The 24,384-nt window shown below is 39.4% G+C and overlaps 1 protein-coding gene across 1 annotated transcript in view; it reads left to right on the top strand.

The window, feature by feature from the left end:
- The first annotated feature begins 6,206 nt into the window (after nt 1–6,206).
- LOC140679226 (erlin-2-like) overlaps nt 6,207–24,384 on the top strand; it is a 42,957-nt gene continuing 24,779 nt past the window's right edge. The window contains exons 1-8 of the mRNA XM_072914219.1: nt 6,207–6,319; nt 10,945–11,070; nt 11,157–11,264; nt 15,200–15,281; nt 16,502–16,548; nt 16,688–16,749; nt 16,825–16,950; nt 17,550–17,623. Of these exons, the coding sequence (XP_072770320.1) occupies nt 11,158–11,264; nt 15,200–15,281; nt 16,502–16,548; nt 16,688–16,749; nt 16,825–16,950; nt 17,550–17,623 (498 nt within the window). The 5' untranslated portion in view covers nt 6,207–6,319; nt 10,945–11,070; nt 11,157. The remainder of the gene's footprint in view (nt 6,320–10,944; nt 11,071–11,156; nt 11,265–15,199; nt 15,282–16,501; nt 16,549–16,687; nt 16,750–16,824; nt 16,951–17,549; nt 17,624–24,384) is intronic.

Here is a 24,384-nt window from a genome sequence, read left to right as displayed (position 1 = left end):
GCACTGGTGTGCGTCTGGGTCGTGACAGCGTGGCACGCGAATGTCTGTGCTGCATTGGATCAGTCTCCTTTCTTTAACAGGCAAAAGCTTTATAACCTCACTAATGCCTTGCATCGTCTATATTAGATATATAACAACGGGCGGGTGCGGGCGGATGGCGGGCAGGTGCGGTTCTGATCAAATGTTACATCGGGTGGATTGCGGATGGTTGACGACTTTCTGATGCGGTTGCGGATGAAATAATTGCCTATCCGCGCATCTCTAATATATATATATATATATATATATATATAGATATCTACATCCTGAAAATATGCAAACAAAACTGTGTTTGGATAATTGATACTTCAAACTTGCATAAATAAATATTAAAGAATATAACATAACTTGGCTTCTGAGAGTTTCAAAATGTAATGAATAAAATGCTAAAGTTGTTGATAAACAAGCAATTATTTTAATAATTAAATATGGTCATTTTAAATGAATTATTGTCATAATTTAAAATCAATTATTTCAAATATGTTTATTTTAATGTATAATTCTATGGCTGGATGTAATAAGAAGTCAGGAAAAAATACAAAGAAAAATACAATTAATTTTGATGTTTTTAGCAAAATATAGTAAAAAAAAATTTATTTATTTTTTTAAATTAATAAATATATTTATTTTTAGGTAAGATAAACATAATAATACAATTTATTTCTAGTCTGGATGATTTAGTTCTTGTCACCCTGTTGTCCTCCCGTCATGAAAAAAGGCTGTCCTCCCTCAGGTCCGCATGGAGCTGGAGGGGGCGTGGCTTCCAGCTCCGGCTGAAAATCGGGAGATTTTCGGGAGAATATTTGTCCCGGGAGGTTTTCGGGAGAGGCGCTGAATTTCGGGAGTCTCCCGGAAAATTCAGGAGGGTTGGCAAGTATGACCGAACCCCACCAGTTTCATATGCGCATTCACTGAACCCTTCTTTAGTGGAAAAAAATAATAAAACATTCTTAATTTAATCGTAATTTATAAATATTAATCATGAAATGATGTTATTATATTAAAGAAATACTAATAAATATTTATTTTACAATACAAAGTTACAGGAATGTACACATGATCCCATGTTTACATCTCATTGTGCAACATGTGAATGTTTTAGTGGGAACTAAATGCGATATGTGAAAGGGGTACAAATTATTTCCAAAACAGGACCTCCACCCAGACATACCTGTATAATACTAGTACACACCAGTGACGTGCGGTGAGGTTCATGACTGGTGAGGCACTGACTTCATCACAGTCAGATTTACAAACATATGAACCCTAAAGAGTATCTTATTCACCATTTGATTGGCAGCAGTTAACGGGTTATGTTTAAAAGCTCATACCAGCATTCTTCCATGCTTGGCACTCAGCATCAAGGGTTGGAATTGGGGGTTAAATCACCAACAATTATTCCCGTGCGCGGCGCCGCTGCTGCCCACTGCTCCCCTCACCTCCCAGGGGGTGAACAAGGGGATGGGTCAAATGCAGAGGACAAATTTCACCACACCTAGTGTGTGTGTGACAATCATTGCTACTTTAACTCATTGGCGTTGTTAGGCCTATTTTAGGGGGGCTCAAGCCCCCCTAAAATATTCTTAAGCCCCCCTAAATAATATGGTGTTTTTTTGTTTTTTTTAACAAATTAATGCCGACATATTCATTATAAAGTGGCCCAAATATGAGTTTAAATAAATAATGATATAACCTGTTATTATTCACTCAGTTTCCCCTCACTTCGTAGCGTAAGGTAGAGAGCCCCTTTAGTGCGTCGGTATCCAATCCATTCCACTTGTTCATATAGAAAATGCCCACATCACTCAAATTCCAGCCCGCATTTTCTCTGCGACCTTGCTTGCGGTCCTGCAGGTGTACGAAGCACATTATCTTCCTTTACAATGAGTGAAGCTGCACAAAACCTTGTGTGTGCAATTGTAAATCATTTATTTTTTAAGTTTTGTGTTTCTTGTAGAATCTATATAAAGTAATATACATAAGCCTATTGTTAAAATAATGAAAAAAAACATCATTAAATATATTTGTTTTATTGTATTGTTACATTAATAGCTGTTTTATTATTATAGGATGGCTTGTTAAACATTTAATAGGATTTTCAGAGGGAGGAAAAACCAAGACATTTAATATAAAATGTAAAATGAATAAATACATAAAAAGAAAAAGAAAATATATGGTTAAAAGCCATCGTCCCGGGGAGAATTTCATTTTGTCCCGTGCATTTAAAAAAATAATAATAATAACAATGAATCATTTCTAAGTCTTTGTTAGCCGTTTGTGAAGTTTTGTGCTCGTGCGTAACATTCGCTCGCATCCTGTGCATCTCCTGGGGGCAAAGTCCCCCCTGTCCTTAAAAGCTAGTGACGCCCCTGCTTTAACTTAACTTTAACTTTACACATACAAACTGTAGCACACAAAAAAGCACATTTAATAAAAAAAAACGTTATTATGGTCTTACCTTTACTTATAAGTGCGGGAACAGTGGTGTTGGTGTTGGAGGAGTTGTGAATGAATGAAATATGAAATCCGTGCTGCAGTCTGCAGGTGTACCTAATGTTGTGTCCTTGCAGTCGTTCACGGCTCCTCCGGCGCGAGCATTGTTGTTTTTGCACTTTTTGGCTTCTTGTTAAGTGACTTTTTTTGGGTGGATTCGGTCTTGCACGTGGAGGGTTTGGGTGTGGGCTTTGGTTGGTGTGGCGCTCTCGTCGGGGAGTGCAGTCTGCGGCGAAGGTGCAATAACCGGCACCAGGAGGCGGGGTTACGCGAGCCTCAGCCAGTGCGTCTTCGCAGCAGTTTTATGATCGCTCAGCACAAGAAATACTTTACACACATACAGTTGTTGACAAAATACACTGTACATTATATACCTCAGCTAACTAAACTATGGAAATGTATAATATAATTCATATAGCAATACGGTCTCACTGCACAGCAGGCCAGCAGTTAGCCGAGTCCGTCCATGTTGAGGCACTGAGTGACGTGCCTCAACTGGCTGCTGTTCACCGCACCGTCTCTTCTCAGTATTTGAACGGCAAATGTGAAAATTCAGCGATTTTGAATAAAAATAATCTAAAACTGGTGAAGTTAAATGGAAAATAACTTTATAGTATAATCACTGGATACATATAACAATTTAATTAATTTTTTTTCTTTTTACATTTTTTTTCTTTCCATGATGGCAGGTGAGGCCCCGCCTCACCTGCCTCTAGTGACCGCACGTCACTGGTACACACAGCTCATGAGAAACAATATTTTTTGTTATTGTCATTGTAAGTGGGCCAAAACACTTATATTAGAAAATAATCTCATGAAAATGGCTGCTGTCATTTGGTTGTAATAATAAAAAATGTAACTTGTTATTTAGTCAGGTTTGGGACAGGTGTGCTGTTGGTGTGGCCATATTGTGCACGTCTGACGTCGCTCACATGTGCTCCACTGAATGCTCGAAGAGTTTTTGCGTTTGCTCACGCAAATGGAAAATTAGAGGGAACATTGTTTGGGGGTACCCATAATACGCCAATAGGGAGAAGTTTTTATCTGCACATGTCAGGCTTGGTAAAAAGATAGGACTCAGATGCAGAGTAGGGAACTTAGACAGGCTTTTATTTTGACAGCTTCCTTTTCACCTCCAAAGTCAAGGATTACAATATCTATTTTAACCAAAAACTAATCGGCAAAAAAGGTTCCAAAAAAAATAGGAACAACCAAAAATCACTCCGAACGGAGGAAAACACAAAAGCAAAGACGAACTATAATTAATATATGCTATAAAATGTATAAACAAAAAACGCTCCAACAGGAGGAAGAAACAACAGCTATGAAAAATTCTACACTATCTAATCTAATAAAGTTTTAACAAAAATTGTCACTCAAAAATGTGAGGAAAGAATGAAAAATAACTGAAACTTACCACTTCGGCTGAATAAACTAAATAACAAAAAAATCACTCTGCTGAGGAGGAAGAAAGGAAAACTCAAAATAGCAACGAAGGGATTCAGGATCAAAGAACATAAGCACAAGACGAGGCAAGGCAAGACAAGGCATGGGCATGGAGGCTAGAGAGCACGAATAAACGAAACAATCTGGCACAGAACAAAGGGAGGAGTGGGCTTATAAGACACATGAGGGTAATAGGGAACAGGTGGAAACAATCAGGGAACCGGGATGACGTCAGACTGATGACACAAAAGGAAGGGCAAGTGACCTGAAACGAGAGGAGAGTTACTTTTCAAACTAAAACATGCAAATCACAAGACAGAAAAACCCAAGACAAGACTTCCCTCACCGCGGTGTGACAGCACGATGAGTCGGGTGTGTCTTGACCTCCGCGACGGAGGCTCCGGCGAACCCCTGAGGCCGACTCACCGAACCCCTAAGGTTCGATCGAACGGACCGGTTTAATGTAGGCATTATTTTCAGGGACCGGCTTTCCACTTGTGCCAGATAAATACAGCAAAAATAAGGGCATGAAACATACAAGTCACTATTACGCTGAATTAGTGGGAGCTTGGTTCTTTGCAATGAGATGCAGATGGAAATCAGCCTTCGGCTACAATCTGTCACATTTGTATTTGATATGTTCATGAATGTGCAGTGTTAAGTTAGTTACTGAAAACCAGTAACTAGCTACAGTTACTAGTTTCTTTATTTCAAAAGTAACTCAGTTACTTACACCAAAAAGTAATGCGTTACTGTGAAAATTGAAAATGACATTTTTTAAGGCTCCCTTTAATGCCCTTTTAGCCTTCATTTCAGTACTGTTATTGCACTGGAGAATAATACAATCTGTTGATCAACTCGACATGCATTTGCATCACTGAACTCTGCTAAGCAATGTGGTCTACATACAACACACAAAGACAAAGATATGTTTCAAAGGGCCAATTTATTTCAGGCCAGAACAAATTGACAAAACTATTGTAAATAGCTGCAACATAACATACATAAGTAACAAACAGCATTATAACAACTGTCGGAGGCAGATATTTACATATATCCGAATTTTAGTGTTACTTATTTTCTTTCATAGTCATATTTGAAAACAGCTCGTGTTTTCCAGCAGATGACATGGCACCCCAAACCATCACCCAACCATGCAAATTTTGCATTTCCTTTGGAAATCGAGGTCCCAGAGTCTGGAGGAAGACAGGAGAGGCACAGGATCCACGTTGCCTGAAGTCTAGTGTAAAGTTTCCACCATCAGTGATGGTTTGGGGTGCCATGTCATCTGCTGGTGTCGGTCCACTCTGTTTCCTGAGATCCAGGGTCAACGCAGCCGTCTACCAGCAAGTTTTAGAGCACTTCATGCTTCCTGCTGCTGACCTGCTCTATGGAGATGGAGATTTCAAGTTCCAACAGGACTTGGCGCCTGCACACAGCGCAAAATCTACCTGTGCCTGGTTTACGGACCATGGTATTTCTGTTCTAAATTGGCCCGCCAACTCCCCTGACCTTAGCCCCATAGAAAATCTGTGGGGTATTGTGAAAAGGAATGCCAGACCCAAAAACGCAGAAGAGTTGAAGGCCACTATCAGAGCAACCTGGGCTCTCATAACACCTGAGCAGTGCCAGAAACTCATCGACTCCATGCCACGCCGCATTAACGCAGTAATTGAGGCAAAAGGAGCTCCAACCAAGTATTGAGTATTGTACATGCTCATATTTTTCATTTTCATACTTTTCAGTTGGCCAACATTTCTAAAAATCCCTTTTTTGTATTAGCCTTAAGTAATATTCTAATTTTGTGACACACGGAATTTTGGATTTTCATTTGTTGCCACTTCAAATCATCAAAATTAAATGAAATAAACATTTGAATGCATCAGTCTGTGTGCAATGAATAAATATAATGTACAAGTTACACCTTTTGAATGCAATTACTGAAATAAATCAAGTTTTTCAAAATATTCTAATTTACTGGCTTTTACCTGTATACAAACAATTATACTGCCATTATTATTTATATCTCACATTTAGTTTTGAATTAACATTGATCATAGTATTAACTTCAGTATTGATTCAAGAGTGATATATTTTTTCAAGACATTGGTCTTAAAGTGTTTTTTAAATGTGTGAATGGAACTGGAACATTTTAAGGAATCATCCAAGCTGTTCCACAGTTCCACAACTTGTAGTACAGTCTTTCCTCCACTAGAGGCCGATAGCGCTCCAAGTAACCCAGGGACAGCAACACGGCGGAAATGTGAAGAAGTTGTCAGGTGCTTGAGGTGCGTTGAGCTTCTCTCCTGTCCGCCGTTTTTTTTTTGGACTAAAATCAAAGGTAAGAACCTTCCAGCAAGGACTCTTACACTTTGCAGCCTGCATGCGTTAATATAACGTGTCGCTACCCGTCGTCCTCATGTCAACTTGTCTGGGGAACATGTTTGTTACATTCTAGCCTTCGCTCGGTTTAAATTACTCACAATAGTAACGTGGAAATGAAGGTTCCGGCAGCCAGATAGCGAACATTAGAGCAAAAACATGTACTCTAAACTAAAAATGACACGGTAAAGGCAACTTTACCATCGCAATCTCAGTTAATATTGGAAACCTGAAGCCTTTTTTTGAGATTTTAATGTCTGCTGTTTAGTCACTTTCCAATGGAACCTCGTGTTTAAAGTCATTCGGCACAATGATACTACCTACAGTTTATTTTGCGGATTGCCACATTTTGAATTGATTTGGACAGACTAGCCAGCGACAAAAGGGGAAGACACTTACACTTGAAAATGGGGATATAGTTCATGTAGAACGACTACAATGGTGTCAGTTAGACAATATAGTGCTGTTCCAAATGGTTATGTCGTTACCGGAAGTGACGATTGCATGTTTCCGCTCGCTGTTGTGTCTCATTCTATCTTACCGCTTGTTATTTGATCTAAACTATTTAAAGCGCTCAAAATAAATCAACTTCAAACAAAGTATAGTTAGTTAATTAAAACATGTAATAAGACTAACTAATTAGTTAATTTTAAAACAATTATTACAACCATAATAAACGTCATACTTGCCAACCTTGAGACCTCCGATTTCGGGAGGTGTGGGGGGGCGGGGAGGGCGTGGTTGGGGGCGTGGCTAAGAGGGGAGGAGTATATTTACAGCTAGAATTCACCAAGTCAAGTATTTCATATATATATATATATATATATATATATATATATATGTCTTAATAAGTTTATCCAAAAAATAGTGCTTGATACCGTAGTAGAGCGCAATATATGTATGTGTGGGAAAAAAATCACAAGACTATTTCATCTCTACAGGCCTGTTTCATGAGGGGGGGGTTCCCCTCAATCATCAGGAGATTTTTATTATATATATATGTATATATATACATATACATATATATATATATATATATAAGAAATACTTGACTTTCAGTGAATTCTAGCTATAAATATATATTTATTTTATTGTATGTATATATATATATATATATAAAAGAAATACTTGAATTTCAGTGTTCATTTATTTACACATATACTTGTTGAGTTAAGGGTTGAATTGTCCCTCCTTGTTCTATTCTCTGTCACTATTTTTCTAACCATGCTGAACGTCCTCTCTGACATTGCTGTGTGGCACGCACAAAAGTGCTTTCATCAAATACACTAGATGGCAGTATTGTCCTGTTTAAGAGTGTCACAACATTGCTGTTTACGGCAGACGAACTGCTTTACGGCAGACCAAAACATGACTGCTGTTGTTGTGTGTTGTTACCGCGCTGGGAGGACGTTAATGAAACTGCCTAACAATAAACACACATAAGGAACTAAGAACTCGCCCTCGATCATTCTACAGTTATAACGTCATTAGGCAGGCACACCGCGGACCTGAGTCCGCCTGAATTTCGGGAGATTTTCGGGAGATAATTTGTCCCGGGAGGTTTTCGGGAGAGGCGCTGAATTTCGGGAGTCTCCCGGAAAATCCGGGAGGGTTGGCAAGTATGATAAACGTGAACATTAATATTTTCGTGCAGGCAGAATTTTGGACACATTATGTAATGCAGTTACACAATCATATTATTATTTTTATGCTATTCTTACATTGGGGAAACAATAGTAAAAAAAATTAAGAAAAATTAGCAAAAAATGGTAAGTAATGAGGAAAAAATAGAAATGTAACTAATAAATTAATAATATACTGAGTAACCTATAGCTTAGTATTTTTCAACCTTTTTTGAGCCAAGGCACATTTTTTGCGGTATAGCTCGGTTGGTAGAGCGGCCGTGCCAGCAACTTGAGGGTTGCAGGTTCAATCCCCGCTTCCGCCATCCTAGTTATTGCCGTTGTGTCCTTGGGCAAGACACTTTACCCACCTGCTCCCAGTGCCACCCACACTGGTTTAAATGTAACTTAGATATTGGGTTTCACTATGTAAAGCGCTTTGAGTCACTAGAGAAAGGCGCTATATAAATGTAATTCACTTCACTTCACTTCACTTGAACAAATCTGGAGGCACACCGCAGCAGAAATCATAAAAAAAAAACGAAACAGTAAAAAGTCGTTGTCGCAATTGTTGGATATGACTTTAAAGCATAACCAAGCATGCATCAATATAGCTCTTGTCTCATAGTAGGTGTACTGTCACCACCTGTCACAGCACTCCCTGACTTATTTTGAGTTTTTTGCTGTTTTCTTGTGTGTAGTGTTTTAGTTCTTGTCTTGCGCTCCTATTTTGGTGGCTTTTTCTCTTTTTTTTGCTATTTTCCTGTCGCAGTTTCATGTCTTCCTTTGAGCGATATTTCCCGCATCTACTTTGTTTTAGCAATCAAGAATATTTTAGTTGTTTTTATCCTCTTTGTGGGAACATTGTTGATTGTCATGTCATGTTCGGATGTACTTTGTGGACGCCGTCTTTGCTCCACAGTAAGTCTTTGCTGTCGTCCAGCATTCTGTTATTGTTTACTTTGTAGCCAGTTCAGTTGTAGTTTCGTTCTGCATAGCCATCTCTAAGCTTCAATGCCTTTTCTTGGGGGCACTCACCTTTTGTTTATTTTTGGTTTAAGCATTAGACACCTTTTTACCCGCACACTGCCTCCGGCTGTTCCCGACATCTACAAAGCAATTAGCTACCGGCTGCCACCTACTGATATGGAAGAGTATTACACGGTTACTCTGCCGAGCTCTAGACAGCACCGACACTCAACAACAACACATCATTTGCGGACTATAATTACTGGTTTGCAAAAAAATACTTTTAACCCAAATAGGTGAAATTAGATAATCTCCCACGGCACACCAGACTGTATCTCACGGCACACCAGTGGTTGAAAAACACTGCTATAGCTGACACAATTGTTGTTGTTTTTTAAATAATTAAATATCAATAAGGCTTTTCAGTTTGTGGCCCTTTTTTGGTAAACATTTGGAAATCTCTTCGCTACGCAGCCAATGTGGTGGTGATTGATATTTTTCATTTGGGCGTTGAAAAGGGGTGGTTAGAATGTGGTTAATTTAGTGTTGATTGGCAACACTAAATTGGCCCTAGTGTGCGAATGTGAGTGTGAATGTTGTCTGTCTATCTGTGTTGGCCCTGTGATGAGGTGGCGACTTGTCCAGGGTGTACACCACCTTCTGCCCGAATGCAGCTGATGTAGGCTCCAGCACCCCCCATAATTTGTACCCCTTTCAGACATTGTATTTAGTTCCCATTAAAACATTCACATGTTGCACAATGAGATGTAAGCAGGGGATCATGTGTACATTCCTGCAACTTCCTGTTTGTAAAAAATATATTTTTATTAGTATTTATTTAGTATACTAACAGCATTTCATGATTAATATTTATAAATTAAGATTCCTAATAAATGACACTGGTATAAGCACACATTTGATTGGTAAATCATAGTGTAACGACCTGGAATTACACTTTATGTGTGGTGTTGGAGTTGTCCGACTTTTTGTGTGGCTGTAAACGCATCACTGGCTAAGTGCCAAATGTGCATGTGTTGGCGCAAGTGAGAAAGAGCGAGCGGCTGCTGTTGATATAACAAAGTTGCTTTTGGTCTGGTTTGTACTGCAGAAAATGACCACTTTTGCTAGATATAATTTTTTTTCTAATGTTTTGGTGATGTGTTTATGGCCGACAATAAAGAGTTTTGCTCAGTAAAGTGATGGATGGAATTCATGTCCTCAAAGCGTCTCGACAGACGTTACAATATTTGAACAATGATGACGAAAACTGTTTTCTGTCGTGTCCGTGTGTCGAAAATTGTCATGCGCTTATTTTTTTATTTGATTTTGTGCGTGGCATAGATTTGCCGTGCGCAGAGGATGCTTGAGCAGTGGTCAATTGCACAGGCACGCACCTTAGAGGGAACGTTGCGTGTGAATGTGAGTGTGAATGTTGTCTGTCTATCTGTGTTGGCCCTGCGATGAGGTGGCGACTTGTCCAGGGTGTACGCCGCCTTCCGCCCGAATGTAGCTGAGATAGGCTCCAGTACCCCGCGCAACCCCGAATCGGATAAGCGGTAGAAAATCAATGGTTGTTTTATTGATATTGATTACCTGTCTATCGCGATGTATATTGATATCGTTTTATCGGCCCAGCCTTAGTTTAGTGCAATATCCAGGTACTGGCTGTCCACTCAACTTCACTATAAACGCACTGATGCATGTAAAATAGTAAGTTTGAACTAAAATAAAGTGAGTTTTGCAGTTCTCGTAATGTTTCACAGAGGATCTAACCCGCTTACTTGTTTTTTGTTGACCAAACAAAAAAATAATTGGCTAATGAGGAGAAAGGTCATCCAGATAGTTGATCTCATGTCTCCATGTTATTAAACATTAGCTCTTCAAGCATCAGAGCTCGGATTTAACATTAATACTTTCAATATGATTCCTCGTACCTTTTAAAGGTATTGTGAGTTCATTTTACCACCAGAAATGACCATCTCTCATACTTTAGGCTCAATCCTCTTTAAGGGTGACAAAGGTCAGCTGAAGCCAGGATAAGCCTTAGCTGAGAGGAGATAACCAGGTAGCAAGAAGCCGGCATACATGCGCTACTCCACAGACTGCTGACTAAATGCAGGTCAGATTTTCTGTTGACATTGTATTCAGGATTCTAGCTACTCGCTGCTGATTATTACATGCTGTCTTGTCTGTTTTGTTCACCAGGATGGCACAGTGGGGTGCCATATTCTCAATTATTGTGGCTCTTGCTGGAGCAGCACTTTTGGCTTCCGTGCACAAGATCGATGAAGGCCACACTGGAGTTTACTACAGGTGAGTGAGCAGCATGCTTGGATGTTTTGTGCCTGACATGTCAAGAGGTATCTAGTCTGTTTAGCTGTTAACCTGAGCCATCTGCTACAAATCTGTCTTTGAAAGTTACCTCGTTATTTGTCAGTGTCATAAATATCTCATTGCCGTGGAGTAAATTGGACGGTGCAAATGTTGAATGACATCTTGTTGTGTTCTGTTTTGACAGTTGGAAGGGTTCCAGTTAAGCTTTTGACTAAATTCCTTTTTTAGACTGACAAATTTAACGAGTTCATAGTTATCTGCGAGCTTGCGTCATGTGAATTTGACTTAAAGATCATTTATGTATTGATTCTAGAATATACTAAGAATTCGACAGAACACCAAATAGTCTATGTAGAATATAGTGTTACCGAATATAGTTGTAACCGAAAATGTATCATTTCAAGGTTTTTTTGTTTGTTTGTTTCAAAAAGTTGTAAGAATTACAGTGTTTTTTAAGATGAAATTGCATCTTCATATTTTATTATATATTTTTTTGTAATCAGTGTTTTGTGTGACACTTTTTAATGTGCATTCTAGAGATGCGCGCATAGGCAATTATTTCATCCGCAACCGCATCAAAAATGTCGTCATCCATCCGCCATCCACCCAACCAACATTTTATCAAAACCACACCCGCCCGCCATCCGCCCGTTGTTATATATCTAATATAGACGATGCAAGGCATTAGTGAGGTTAGAAAGCTTTTGCCTGTTAAAGAAAGGAGACTGATCCAATGCAGCAGAGACATTCAATGCTTGCCACGCATTAGTGGCTAAGAGATATTAATGCGAGATAATATTATTTATCATTATTATAGTATTATTGTCATTTCCATTAAGAAAATGTTGACTATTGTTGCCAATGCTCTCAGATCAGGGGTGCGTTCCTCACACTTTGTGTGCGCAGGTGCAGCAAGCAGAACTATGCTTTTAAGAAGTTAAAAAAATGTTTTAGAAAGACTAGGCCTATATTTTCGTTAGGTAAAAAAAATGTCTGAATTTATTTCAATGAATATTAACTTGTTAACGTTATAATGCTCAAATAGGGATGAGGGCGGGGTGCACAGTGAAGCAGTGAACAATTTCGCGACAAAAATGAACCTTTATTGATTGATCTGCAGCCATGACAAAAGATCAGACAATCTCCATTGTCAACGACAGGCAGGAAAATAAAGATAAACACACAGCCTATGTTGTAGGCATAGGCATAGGCTCATACGTTTTTAAGTTGAAATAAAAAAATAAATAAAAAATGTGCCTCATAAGCCATAGGCTGTCAATCACGCGCACAAACTTAAATTATACAATAACATATGTATGTCATCCCTATTTAAACAAAAATAAATAATAATAAATTACCTGCAACTTATTGGCCAAGGCAAAAAGCTGAAGGGGGGAAATCAAAGCCATCAGACTGCACTTTATCATCAAACTTGAATTATAATGAAAATAGACGGTCGCGACAAACAAAGCAGGCTAAATATCCTTACATTGTCGCCAATCGGAGATGCGCTTCACTTGAAAGCGAGGCCAAATAATTAACACACAGTAGTATATCTCGAATAGAAAAAACCACAATAAACAACGCAATTGCCTTAATTCCTTTGCATTGTAGTGCGCCCAAACAACACGTAACCATCAAAATTATTCACCTGACCGAACTCAATATAGGTTAGACATGGGCTTATTTGGTATAGCCTATAGGTAGGGTAGACTAATTCGTTTAACATATCCAACCGTATGTCTACTTACTTTTTTTTTTGTTAGCACTATGCAGGAATAAAATGGCATCTACAGTGCCAGGATTCATGCGAGAGCGCCTGGCCTCTAAAATGCGCCCTGCTGCGCTGAAGGAGCGCTCACTTGCGGCACTTGTTGCTGGGACGCATAGGATTCTCTTGGCAAGGTGTTGTAGTCGTGGGAATGATTGTCCTTGTTTCCCCCAAAAGGAAAGTAGATTTTCCTCTGCTGATCCGTCGAGATGGAAGTTTGTAGAGGAATAATCCTCTACTTCATCAACAAGCACAGGTGTATCCTCCTCCCATTCTGTGAAGTCAATCCTTTTCTTTTTCGGTGATGCACCATCAGCTCCACCTAAAGGACCGATAAAATCTATACGTTTTTCGTATGTGGGTAACAACATTTAACTATGTATATATATTTCCGAATTGGTTCAACCCCAACCGCCCGATTCTATTTACAATCTATTTTCTTCGTCATGTCACCCGCCCAACCCACGGACTCCGCGGTTGTGTCCGCAAACCGCGCATCTCTAGTGCATTCACATTAAGTAATTATTTTCTGTGCTTGTATGAGTTGTATCTCCAGTTTACCACCAGGTGGCCTTCCCATCCTAGTGTTTTGGTTGATATTGTAGACATCCTGTTCTCGGCATCACACAGATGGGAGCAGGGAAGCCTTATCATTTCTGTGTCCTTTTACAGGACCATGCAAAATCTGTCCGAGGCCTGATCCATGTTTCATCTGAGACTGCTACGACAAGCGTGCTTTTATTTTGAATGCCTGATATTACTGGCTAGAAGATGTAATACGCTGCTTAGTGGTCTGTAGAACGTTACCAACTATTTCAAATGGCAAAAATGAGGATTATTGTCTAAAATGTGTGAGGAAATTACTGGTATTTGACAAATTTGCAAGGTCAAGCATCATTTGGAGGGATTAGTTAAATTGATATGGTTTGGCGCAATCCCAACAATGCAAAAATGGAATACTGGAGAGTCTGATCAAAACTACAAACATAAGAAATGAGTCTGAAGCCCAACTCAAGGTTTAGATAGATAGATAGATAGATAGTTAGTTAGTTAGTTAGTTAGTTAGTTAGTAAGTACTTTATTGATTCCTTCAGGAGAGTTCCCTCAGGAAAATTTAAATTCTATTCCAGCAGCAGTTTACAGAATTGAGATCGAATTTAAAAAGTAAATAATGGGGGTATAAATGGAAACAAAATAGAAAAAGATTACAATAACAAAACAAATAAAAGGCAACAATGACAATAAAAATATAACAGTCAAATAAGAATATAACAAGAGAAACTAGGCAGTAGTGACCATGTTATGAAAAAGTATTGCACTGTTATTGTTTTGCATCCCCTGTCATCCTAGTACCCTAACCCTACAGTCTAATGACGTGTGGGACAAATTAGTTTTTGAGTCTATTGGTCCTGCACTTGGGATGAAGCAGTCTAGCACTGAACAGGATCCTCTGGCTACTGATAACGGTATGCAGAGGGTGACTGGCATCATCCAGGATGCTCACTAGTTTTTCCACAGTCTTCTTCTCTGCCACCGTCACCAGTGAGTCCAGTTTTATTCCGATCGTAGAACCGGGCCGCCTGATCAGTTTCTCCAGTCTTAGATGTACTGCCCCCCCAGCACACTACGGTGTAGTACAGAACACTGGCAACCACAGACTGGTAGTACATCCACAAGAGGTTTTTTTACAGATGTTGTTTGCCGACATTTTGGAATTTGGCACACATTTTGACTTTTGAATACGCAAGTCCGCTTTGCTGCTCTCCAGGTACACATTTTTTTTTCATTTTGCCAGTTTTCAATTTCCGGTTTAGTCTCTTAAACCTGAACACTATACCGGCTCGCTCCTCCCCCTACAAAACATCCTGCGTAGCACTTCTAAAAAATATATAACCTAGTGTTGCACCAATGACCAATCACAGCCCTTATAAGTATTCCGACTGCTCTAGATACTTTTGGTAACAAGTTTTGTTTGCCAATGGAGGGAGATTTTTCTCGTATAATTGTGGCCAAATTCAAAAAATCTCAGGAACAATCGACTGGTGCTGTTGCATTTTTCAGTTATCTTTTCTGTTATGTCTTTGTTGAGTTTGTTTTACAATCTGTCTCTATATTACTTGGGTCACTTGTGTTTGCAATCCAGGGGAGGAGCTCTTTTGACCACCACCAGTGGACCTGGTTTCCATCTTATGCTTCCATTCATCACCACCTACAAGTCTGTTCAGGTGATCCAAGTGAATAATCAAGGCTCATGGTGACAATAATACGTATTGTAGATTCAAACATATCTTCACTCTTCCATGCACAAATGAAATCACAACATATTTGTACTGATGTTAAACCACGCACGTTATATAATGTACACCAGGGTTCTTTGAAGTTTTCCAGACCAAGGAACCCCAAACTGATGGATAGGGGACCCCTTACTTATACTGTATATCCTGTATACAATTGTGTTTTAAATTAAACTGAGCTAATTACTACCAGGTATCTGCAGCACTAATCGCTAGCAATCTCAAATGCTAAAATGAATACAATAATGTCATTATTTATTCCTGGTTTTATTTTAAACTTACAAGGTACAGTGAGTATGGTGTCCATGTTGTTGTAGTTTGTAAACTACATTACAGTGTGTTAATGTGTATTTGAAGACATTTTAAGTTTGTGAAAACATTGCCACAGAAATTAAAACAATTATTTAAAATAAAGACAGTCTTATCAATCAAAAATGTAATGAAGCCTCTGCAGTACGTCTGCAGATGCCCCGTTGAAGACATCTACTGTACACTGTTCTAGTGCTGTGTGATACGGACTAAAATATGAATCTCGATCATGATACAGCTTTTTTTCTCCTTGTAATCATGTGTATGTACATATATATATGTATGTATATACCTGGATATCAACTCTGTCAGGTTCGTTGCTGTTTGTATTTATTTCGTCAAATTTTAACACTGTCTCTGTACTGTTTCACGCAGTGTCTTCAATAGTTATAGACACGTTGAAGTCATTCATAATTACTTTTTGGCGCCTTGTTTTGCAGATTACCATTGTTCGGTCGATGTATACATTTTTTAATCCAAACTAAAACCAAACAAAGATGTTCCTCTACCCTCTTTTTGGCACAGATTTTTCTTTGGGATTTTGTTGGTTTGGCTTCCATTGTGCTTTCCGTCTTTGCTGTAATGGCAGACTGCTTTCGTCGTGAAGTTATTTCAAGTGAACAAAAAAATGCAACTGCTATGCTGCTGAAATTACATTATCTGTAGCCCCGATGTTAAAATTACAATATTAACAATAGAGAATAATATCGTACCATAGGCCATTTTGTCGTACTACAATATATATTGTTGTATTGCACAGCACTACTGATTGGTCATGAATTTTAGTAAATTGCTCCTGGCATCTGTAAAATGGTATAAATTGTATTATTCCTGCCTTGTAGACGACACTGCAGACAGACGAGGTGAAGAATGTCCCCTGTGGCACGAGGTAAGGTTCCTATTTTGGTTATTTTCAGTAGTATCACATTTTACACTCCACGCATGCATGTGTAATGATACACTCTGTATAAAATAGTTTTAGGTATTAGTAGTTTGACTAACTTTAAATATTGAAACTCTCGACTCAGTGGAGGAGTGATGATCTACTTTGATCGCATAGAGGTGGTCAACTACCTTGTTCCTTCAGCAGGTAGGAAGTGCAATCATGTGTAAAACAAGTGTGCATGTTGCGTGTTGGCCATCATGTCTGCCTCTTCCTCTGCAGTGTTTGACATAGTGAAGAACTTCACTGCGGACTACGACAAAGCCTTGATATTCAACAAGGTGCACCACGAACTCAACCAGTTTTGCAGTGTTCACTCTCTGCAGGAGGTCTACATTGGCCTGTTTGGTATGTACAGAACAGGAACATCTGCTTGGAAGCACCTAATACTTAAAGTCAATCTGAAAAAGAATACACCCTTTGCATTTCAGCAACCTTTTTAACATAAGTGAATTTCCACCTAGTAGGAATATTTTCATAGCTACAACAAAAAAGAAAACGGTTTACTACCTTCTAAATACATTTTTCAACATTATGAGCACTGTCGAGACATGAAATAACACCCTTTAGTCACCTTGGTACTCTTTTATTGTAATATACTGTAGTGATACTGCTTGAGGCTCAGCCAATCAGTGGTCACAATACTGAGCAGTGTAATCGTACTGGTTTGGTCTCATCTAATGGCCAATACTACTGTAATATCGATATTTTTATTTGATTTAGCTATTTTTATGCTTGGCAAAGGATGACCGTAATAAAAATGGTTTCTGGAAGGTCAGTAGTGTACTGTTCTTATTGTTAAAACATACACAATATGGACTAAAGTCTGAGGACACACAATAACGTTTAAGGACTGCACCACATTTTTTTATATGATTCCAGGGTTCAGTTGCAGTAGTTCAGTCCAAAGTGCATTCTTATCTAAACACCATCCATCTCTTCCACAGACCAAATTGATGAAAACCTCAAAATAACCTTGCAAGAAGATCTAACAGGCATGGCACCTGGTCTCATCATACAGGTACTGTAAAAATCTTTGAAAATACACAATGACCCAAAAGCTTTGTTTAGTTTGACATTTTGTAACTATCTATTTCAATAATGTGTTTTGCCAAGTAAGTAGAACCTCCTCCAATCACAAACTTAATTGGCTGTTAGTTAGGGTTCCTAATTGGAAAAGTTAGTATTTGGAAACAAGTTTCTCCATTAAAAAAAGATGATGTAGGGAGAAAAAGGGACGGACAGGTACGATGTGTTTCATTCTCGTCTGCTCCTCCTGCAACATGTGTTTACTAGGAACAATCACATGACAATTTGATTGTAACGTTACTGGCCACTGCTTTATCCGGGATGGAGTTAATCCCATAATGGTAAATGTTTTCCCAACTACCACACATTTCCTTCATCATTGATGAATTGATTTCATTATAACGTCATGTTGACGTTTAAAAATTCTGGTGTTTGTACCTTGCCTCACCTCTCCCTCACCTCATGTGTGCAAGATTATATAAGGTGTCCAACTCAAAACAGCTGTTGGAGAATTAAGATTGGCTATAAAGTCTGTCCGAATGCTACACTATTATTATACATTTGTTACAAAACATTAACAACTTCAGACAAGTACACAAATACAAAAAAAAAAACAGGTCAAAAGTGTTCGGAACTGAACTATTTCCACTGTATTTAACTGTATTCTTAATGTGCAATCGGTGTCTGAAGCAACATTTTCAGAATCAGAATCAGAAATACTTTATCAATCCCCGAGGGGAAATCAAAATTTTCAGCACAATCCCATTCAAGATCAGACAAACATTACAGGGAGACAGAACAGGATCAAACATTACAGGGAGACATAACAGGATCGCTGACGAGTCTGCCAACTTACGGCACCCCTTACAAAAAAGGTGAGATACAGGTAAACAATGGGGGGGTGAGGAAAAAAAAAATTGGTCTAAACCTGGGCCCCTGGAGAGGGGGTCCAGACTGAGGTCAAGGGAAAAAAACAACTCATAGCCATAGCACACATAATAATAACTGGGATTTATATAGCGCTTTTCTAAGTACCCAAAGTCGCTTTACATGTAGAACCCATCAATCATTCACACCTGGTGGTGGTAAGCTACTTTCATAGCCACAGCTGCCCTGGGGTAGACTGACGGAAGCGTGGCTGCAATTTGCGCCAATGGCCCCTCCGACCACCACCTATCATTCATCATTCAATTCACCGGTGTGAGTGGCACCGGGGGCAAAGGGTGAAGTGTCCCGCCCAAGGACACAACGGCAGCGATTTTTGGATGGTAAGAGGCGGGGAGCGAACCTGCAACCTTCAGGTTTCTGGCACGGTTGCTCTATCCACTACGCCTCTTACCGTATTTTTCGGTGTATAAGTCGCTCTGGAGTATAATTTGCACCGGCCGAAAATGCATAATAAAGAAGGAAAAAAACATATATAAGTCGCTCTGGAGTATAAGTCGCATTTTTGGGGGGAAATTTATTTGATAAAACCCAACACCAAGAATATACATTTGAAAGGCAATTTAAAATAAATAAAGAATAGTGAACAACAGGCTGAATAAGTGTACGGTATATGAGGCATAAATAACCAACTGAGAACGTGCCTGGTATGTTAACGTAGCATATTATGGTAAGTCATTCAAATAACTATAACATATAGAACATGCTATACGTTTACCAAACAATCTGTCACTCCTAATCGCTAAATCCCATGAAATCTTATACGTCTAGTCTCTTACGTGAATGAGCTAAATAATATTATTTGATATTTTACGGTAATGTCTTAATAATTTCACACATAAGTCGCTCCTGAGTATAAGTCGCACCCCCGGCCAAACTATGAAAAAAACTGCGACTTATAGTCCGTAAAATACGGTACATGTGTTTAAGAGGGAAACATCAAAGGACATTAAAGACATTAAAAGAGCAGAGCTGATGCAACCAGCCATTTCTACATATAGCTATGAATAAAAAGTAAAAGAAACATATACACTGTGGTGGCCTCTGCTGTGTTCCACGCCATCGTCTGCTGGGGTGGAGGGAGCATTGCCAGAGTCAGGAGGAGACCCAACAAAGCAACCAAGAGAGCCGACTTCACCCTCGGCCGCCCACCAACTCTGGGCCAGTGTCCAGTCCGCATGGGTGAGCGAGGATGCGTCTAAGGCAGGGGTGCTCATTACGTCGATCGCGAGCTACCGGTCGATCTCGGGGGGTGTGTCAGTCGATCACCAGCCAGGCATTAAAAAAATAGTCCTAAAAATGAGCGATCATAAATCTTCACTATGACGTCACCTACGTCACTTGATTGACATTCACGACACCCGAGGGTCTTCTGAGATGACGCTGGCTGCTGCCAGCTCATTAAATTACCGACAGGAAGGCGAGAAACACTTTATTTCAACAGACTCTGGAGCCGTACCTGTCGTCAAAACTCCAAAGACCGACTGCACAGTTGCACAATAAAAGCTCTGCTTCATCCTGCTTGCGTTACCAAAATAAGAGTCTCAGAAAGCTGGCGTGCACAAGCTAGCAAGCTACGGAGTTTGCCAACAATGTATTTCTTGTAAAGTGTACAAAAAGGAGTACGGAAGCTGGATAAATAAGATGCCAAAAACCAACCACTTTCATGTGGTATTGGACAGAAAGGAGGACTTTTTTTCTCCTCCATTCGAAAATGCGGACCTTATCAGCACCACTGTCTGATTCCTATCATTGCAAGTCATCAGAATCAGGTAATACACCAACTTATATTCTTGTCTTCATGAAAGAAAGGAATCTATTTGTGTTAAACATGCTTGTATTATCTTTAAACACCTTTAACTTAACAATATTAACTATATGTGTTAAACATGCTTGTATTATCTTTAAACACCTTTAATTTGTTAACAATATTAACTATATGTGTTAAACATGCTTGTATTATCTTTAAACACCTTTAACTTATTACCAATATTAACTATAAGCGTTAAACATGCTTGTATTATCTTTAAATACCTTTTAACTTGTTAACAATATTAACTATGTGTTAAACATTCTTGTATTATCATTAAACACCTTTAATTTATTAACAATATTAACTATATGTGTTAAACATGCTTGCATTATCATTAAACATCTTTAACTTGTTAACAATATTAACTATATGTGTTAAACATGCTTGCGTTATCTTTAAACACCTTTAACTTGTTAACAATATTAACTATATGTATTAAACATACTTGTATTTTCATTAAACACCTTTAATGTATTAACAATATTAACTATATGTGTTAAACATGCTTGTATTATCATTAAACACCTTTAACTTGTTAACAATATTAACTATATGTATTAAACATACTTGTATTTTCATTAAACACCTTTAATGTATTAACAATATTAACTATATGTGTTAAACATGCTTGTATTATCATTAAACACCTTTAACTTGTTAACAAAAACGCATGTTTCATAAATAAGTAAATATAAATTATATATATGAATGAGGTAGATCCCCACGACTTGATCAATTGAAAAGTAGCTCGCCTGCAGAAAAAGTGTGAGCACCCCTGGTCTAAGGAGACCGAGGTGTCCGATACCTGCTCATTCAGCCAAGACACTGTGAAGCTTGTCCGTCCCGGCGCTCGGTGCTAGCTCCGCAGCCCTGTCTCTTCATCCGCATCTCCTCCGGTCTCTCCAAACGGACTCTGGTGTGGCATAGACCTAGAAGCTGGTCTCCATGGCCAAAAGGCTCCCTGTAGGCAGATTCAGAAGTCCACAAAAAAGCACCACAGAAGTCACGAAAGTGCCACCTCTTGTCACACAGTCCCAAAGGGTCCCGAACCAAAAGGCAAAAAAAAAAAATATATATATATATATATATATATATATATATATATATATATATATATATATATATATATATATATATATAATAACACATGAAAACAAGAGGGAAATACAAAAGGATGACACAAGAGCACAGAGCTCCTGCCAACAGCAGCTACTACAGCGGAGCCATCTTGGAGAAAAAATTACTAGTATAGTCTACTTTTTTCCCCCTGAAAACTTGGCCTCTTTTGGTTTGCACAAGTGCATCATTATCAGGTGTCATCTCCTTACTAGCAGCCAATTTTAGAATCTCATTTAAAAGTGGACTTGCAGTTGGCTTCAAATCCAAAAATACTAAAGCAAGAACACCACCGGCCAGGGTTGTTTTAGAACAGTTGACAATTCGATTCAAAGGAGTCTGAGCCGACTATCAACCTCGTAGTCAAATTGTCAGACATTGAACCCCCTCCTTTCTCTGTGGGAGCAAGGTGAGTTGAGCACCTGAGCCCCCCACGTACAGCGTGGGTGTTGGGAGAATGTGCTTAGATGGGGCAGGCAGGGCGTATCCGAACACGCCGTCGCCAAACACCGCGTCATTCGAGGGGGCTGAAGCTAGCCGTCGACTCGTTTGAATTTAGACACGCGCTGACTCACCCCAGAGGTGTAATTTCGACAAGTTCACTCGGGCAGAAGGCCGGCCTCACTGCTCCCCTCTGGCAAAGGTAATGGTCCTTCTGCAGGTCTACCTACGGAAACATTGTTTTGGCTATTACTTCGTCTGGATCACAGATGTCAAACGCCGGATTCGGGCCGCAGGACTATTTAAAAATGAATGTGCCTCTTGCCTACATGGGGAATTTCAGTAAATAAGAACAGCAACACCGTCCCATACATACACCCTTAATGTGTTACAATTGACACTAGAGTACACTGGTATCAATAGGATGCATTGCTACAAAACTATCAAACACAATAAGAAATCCATCCATCCATCCATCTTCTTCCGCTTATCCGAGGTCGGGTCGCGGGGGCAGCAGCCTAAGCAGGGAAGCCCAGACTTCCCTCTCCCCAGCCACTTCGTCCAGCTCCTCCCGGGGGATCCCGAGGCGTTCCCAGGCCAGCCGGGAGACATAGTCTTCCCAACGTGTCCTGGGTCTTCCTCGTGGCCTCCTACCGGTCGGACATGCCCTAAACACCTCCCTAGGGAGGCGTTTGGGTGGCATCCTGACCAGATGCCCGAACCACCTCATCTGGCTCCTCTCGATGTGGAGGAGCAGCGGCTTTACTTTGAGCTCCCCCCGGATGACAGAGCTTCTCACCCTATCTCTAAGGGAGAGCCCCGCCACCCGGCGGAGGAAACTCATTTTGGTCGCTTGTACCCGTGATCTTGTCCTTTCAGTCATAACCCAAAGCTCATGACCATAGGTGAGGATGGGAACGTAGATCGACCGGTAAATTGAGAGCTTTGCCTTCCGGCTCAGCTCCTTCTTCACCACAACGGATCGATACAGCGTCCGCATTACTGAAGACGCCGCACCGATCCGCCTGTCGATCTCACGATCCACTCTTCCCAATAAGAAATCATTTAACTTAAAGTAGTTCTATTGTGCAAAAACAACTTTTCTGACCTGTTTTGGTGTATTTATGATCCTCATAAGTCACAAACATTTTAAATCAAACCATGGAGGCAAGCTGGAGATATTTACAGGTATAAAACAATCTTGCCTTCTTTCAAGCTTGCGCCAAACGAGCCGTATTTGAGACGATATCTCCATTTGTGAGTTCAAACCCCGGCCGACTCATACCAAAGACTATAAAAATGGGACCCATTACCTCCCTGCTTGGCACCCAGCATCAAGGGTTGGAATTGGGGGTTAAATCACCAAAAATGATTCCCGGGCGCGGCCACCGCTGCTGCTCACTGCTCCTCTCATCCCCCAGGGGGTGATCAAGGGTGATGGGTCAAATGCAGAGAATAATTTCACCACACCTAGTGTGTGTGTGACAATCATTGGTACTTTAACATATTTGGAAGAGGTTTACCTGAAGAGCTTTGCGTGAGTTCGCCATTTTTATTCAGTTGTTGTCCTAAGTTGTAGTCAAAAAATTCCTTATTTTTCTCTTTCCTCCAGCTGTGGAGAAGACTGGCTTGTACATGCACATACATCCGCCACTGTTGCCATTTCTAATAAAAAGTAGCGTATATTAGTGACTTATATCTGTCAATATAGAACCCATTCTCAAAAAATGGCAATAAAACGATTCTGATTCTAAAAACTACAACATGGCAAGTCTCATGAGTCTGTCAACGAGTCGGAAGAAGCTTGGCCTGGAGGAGGACATTTTACACATAAATAAGTTTGCCCAAACAATGCCACAATCTGAAGAGACAGTCAGAAAGCAGCTTGAAGATGGTCTGTAAAACAGAATCTATGCAACATTTAGACCAAAGAACCAGCCTTACATGTTAAGTAAACCACAAGGAAGTGTTTTAAATGTTAAAGAAAATCTTAATATGACCCAGTGTTTTTTATATGTTTTGTTTATTAACTTTGGGAGAGTCAAATTACATTTGTGTGAAGTTATTGACACCTAGTGACCAACATACAGTACTACATCACAACCTAAATAAATAAAAAAAACACAGAAATCTAACAAATTAGATTCAACTATGAAATTCACAACGGGGTTTTCTTATCATGCAGTTTTCAGAAGAAAATATATTTTGTCACATCAATCCAATCCAATCCACTTTATTTATATAGCACATTTAAACAACAAAATGTTTCCAAAGTGCTGCACAACAATATTAAAAACAATATTAAAATATTATCCTTAGCTCCACCAATGACTGAATAAAAACAAAAAATAAATACATATAAAAATAATATGATTAAAAATGATTTTGAAGGGTAAAACCAATTAAAACAGTAAATAGAAAACAACATTTTAAAACAC

Source organism: Nerophis lumbriciformis, linkage group LG12 (assembly GCF_033978685.3).
Source record: "Nerophis lumbriciformis linkage group LG12, RoL_Nlum_v2.1, whole genome shotgun sequence".
Classification (NCBI taxonomy): Eukaryota; Metazoa; Chordata; class Actinopteri; order Syngnathiformes; family Syngnathidae; genus Nerophis; species Nerophis lumbriciformis.
This window is presented reverse-complemented; position numbering and strand designations above follow the sequence as displayed.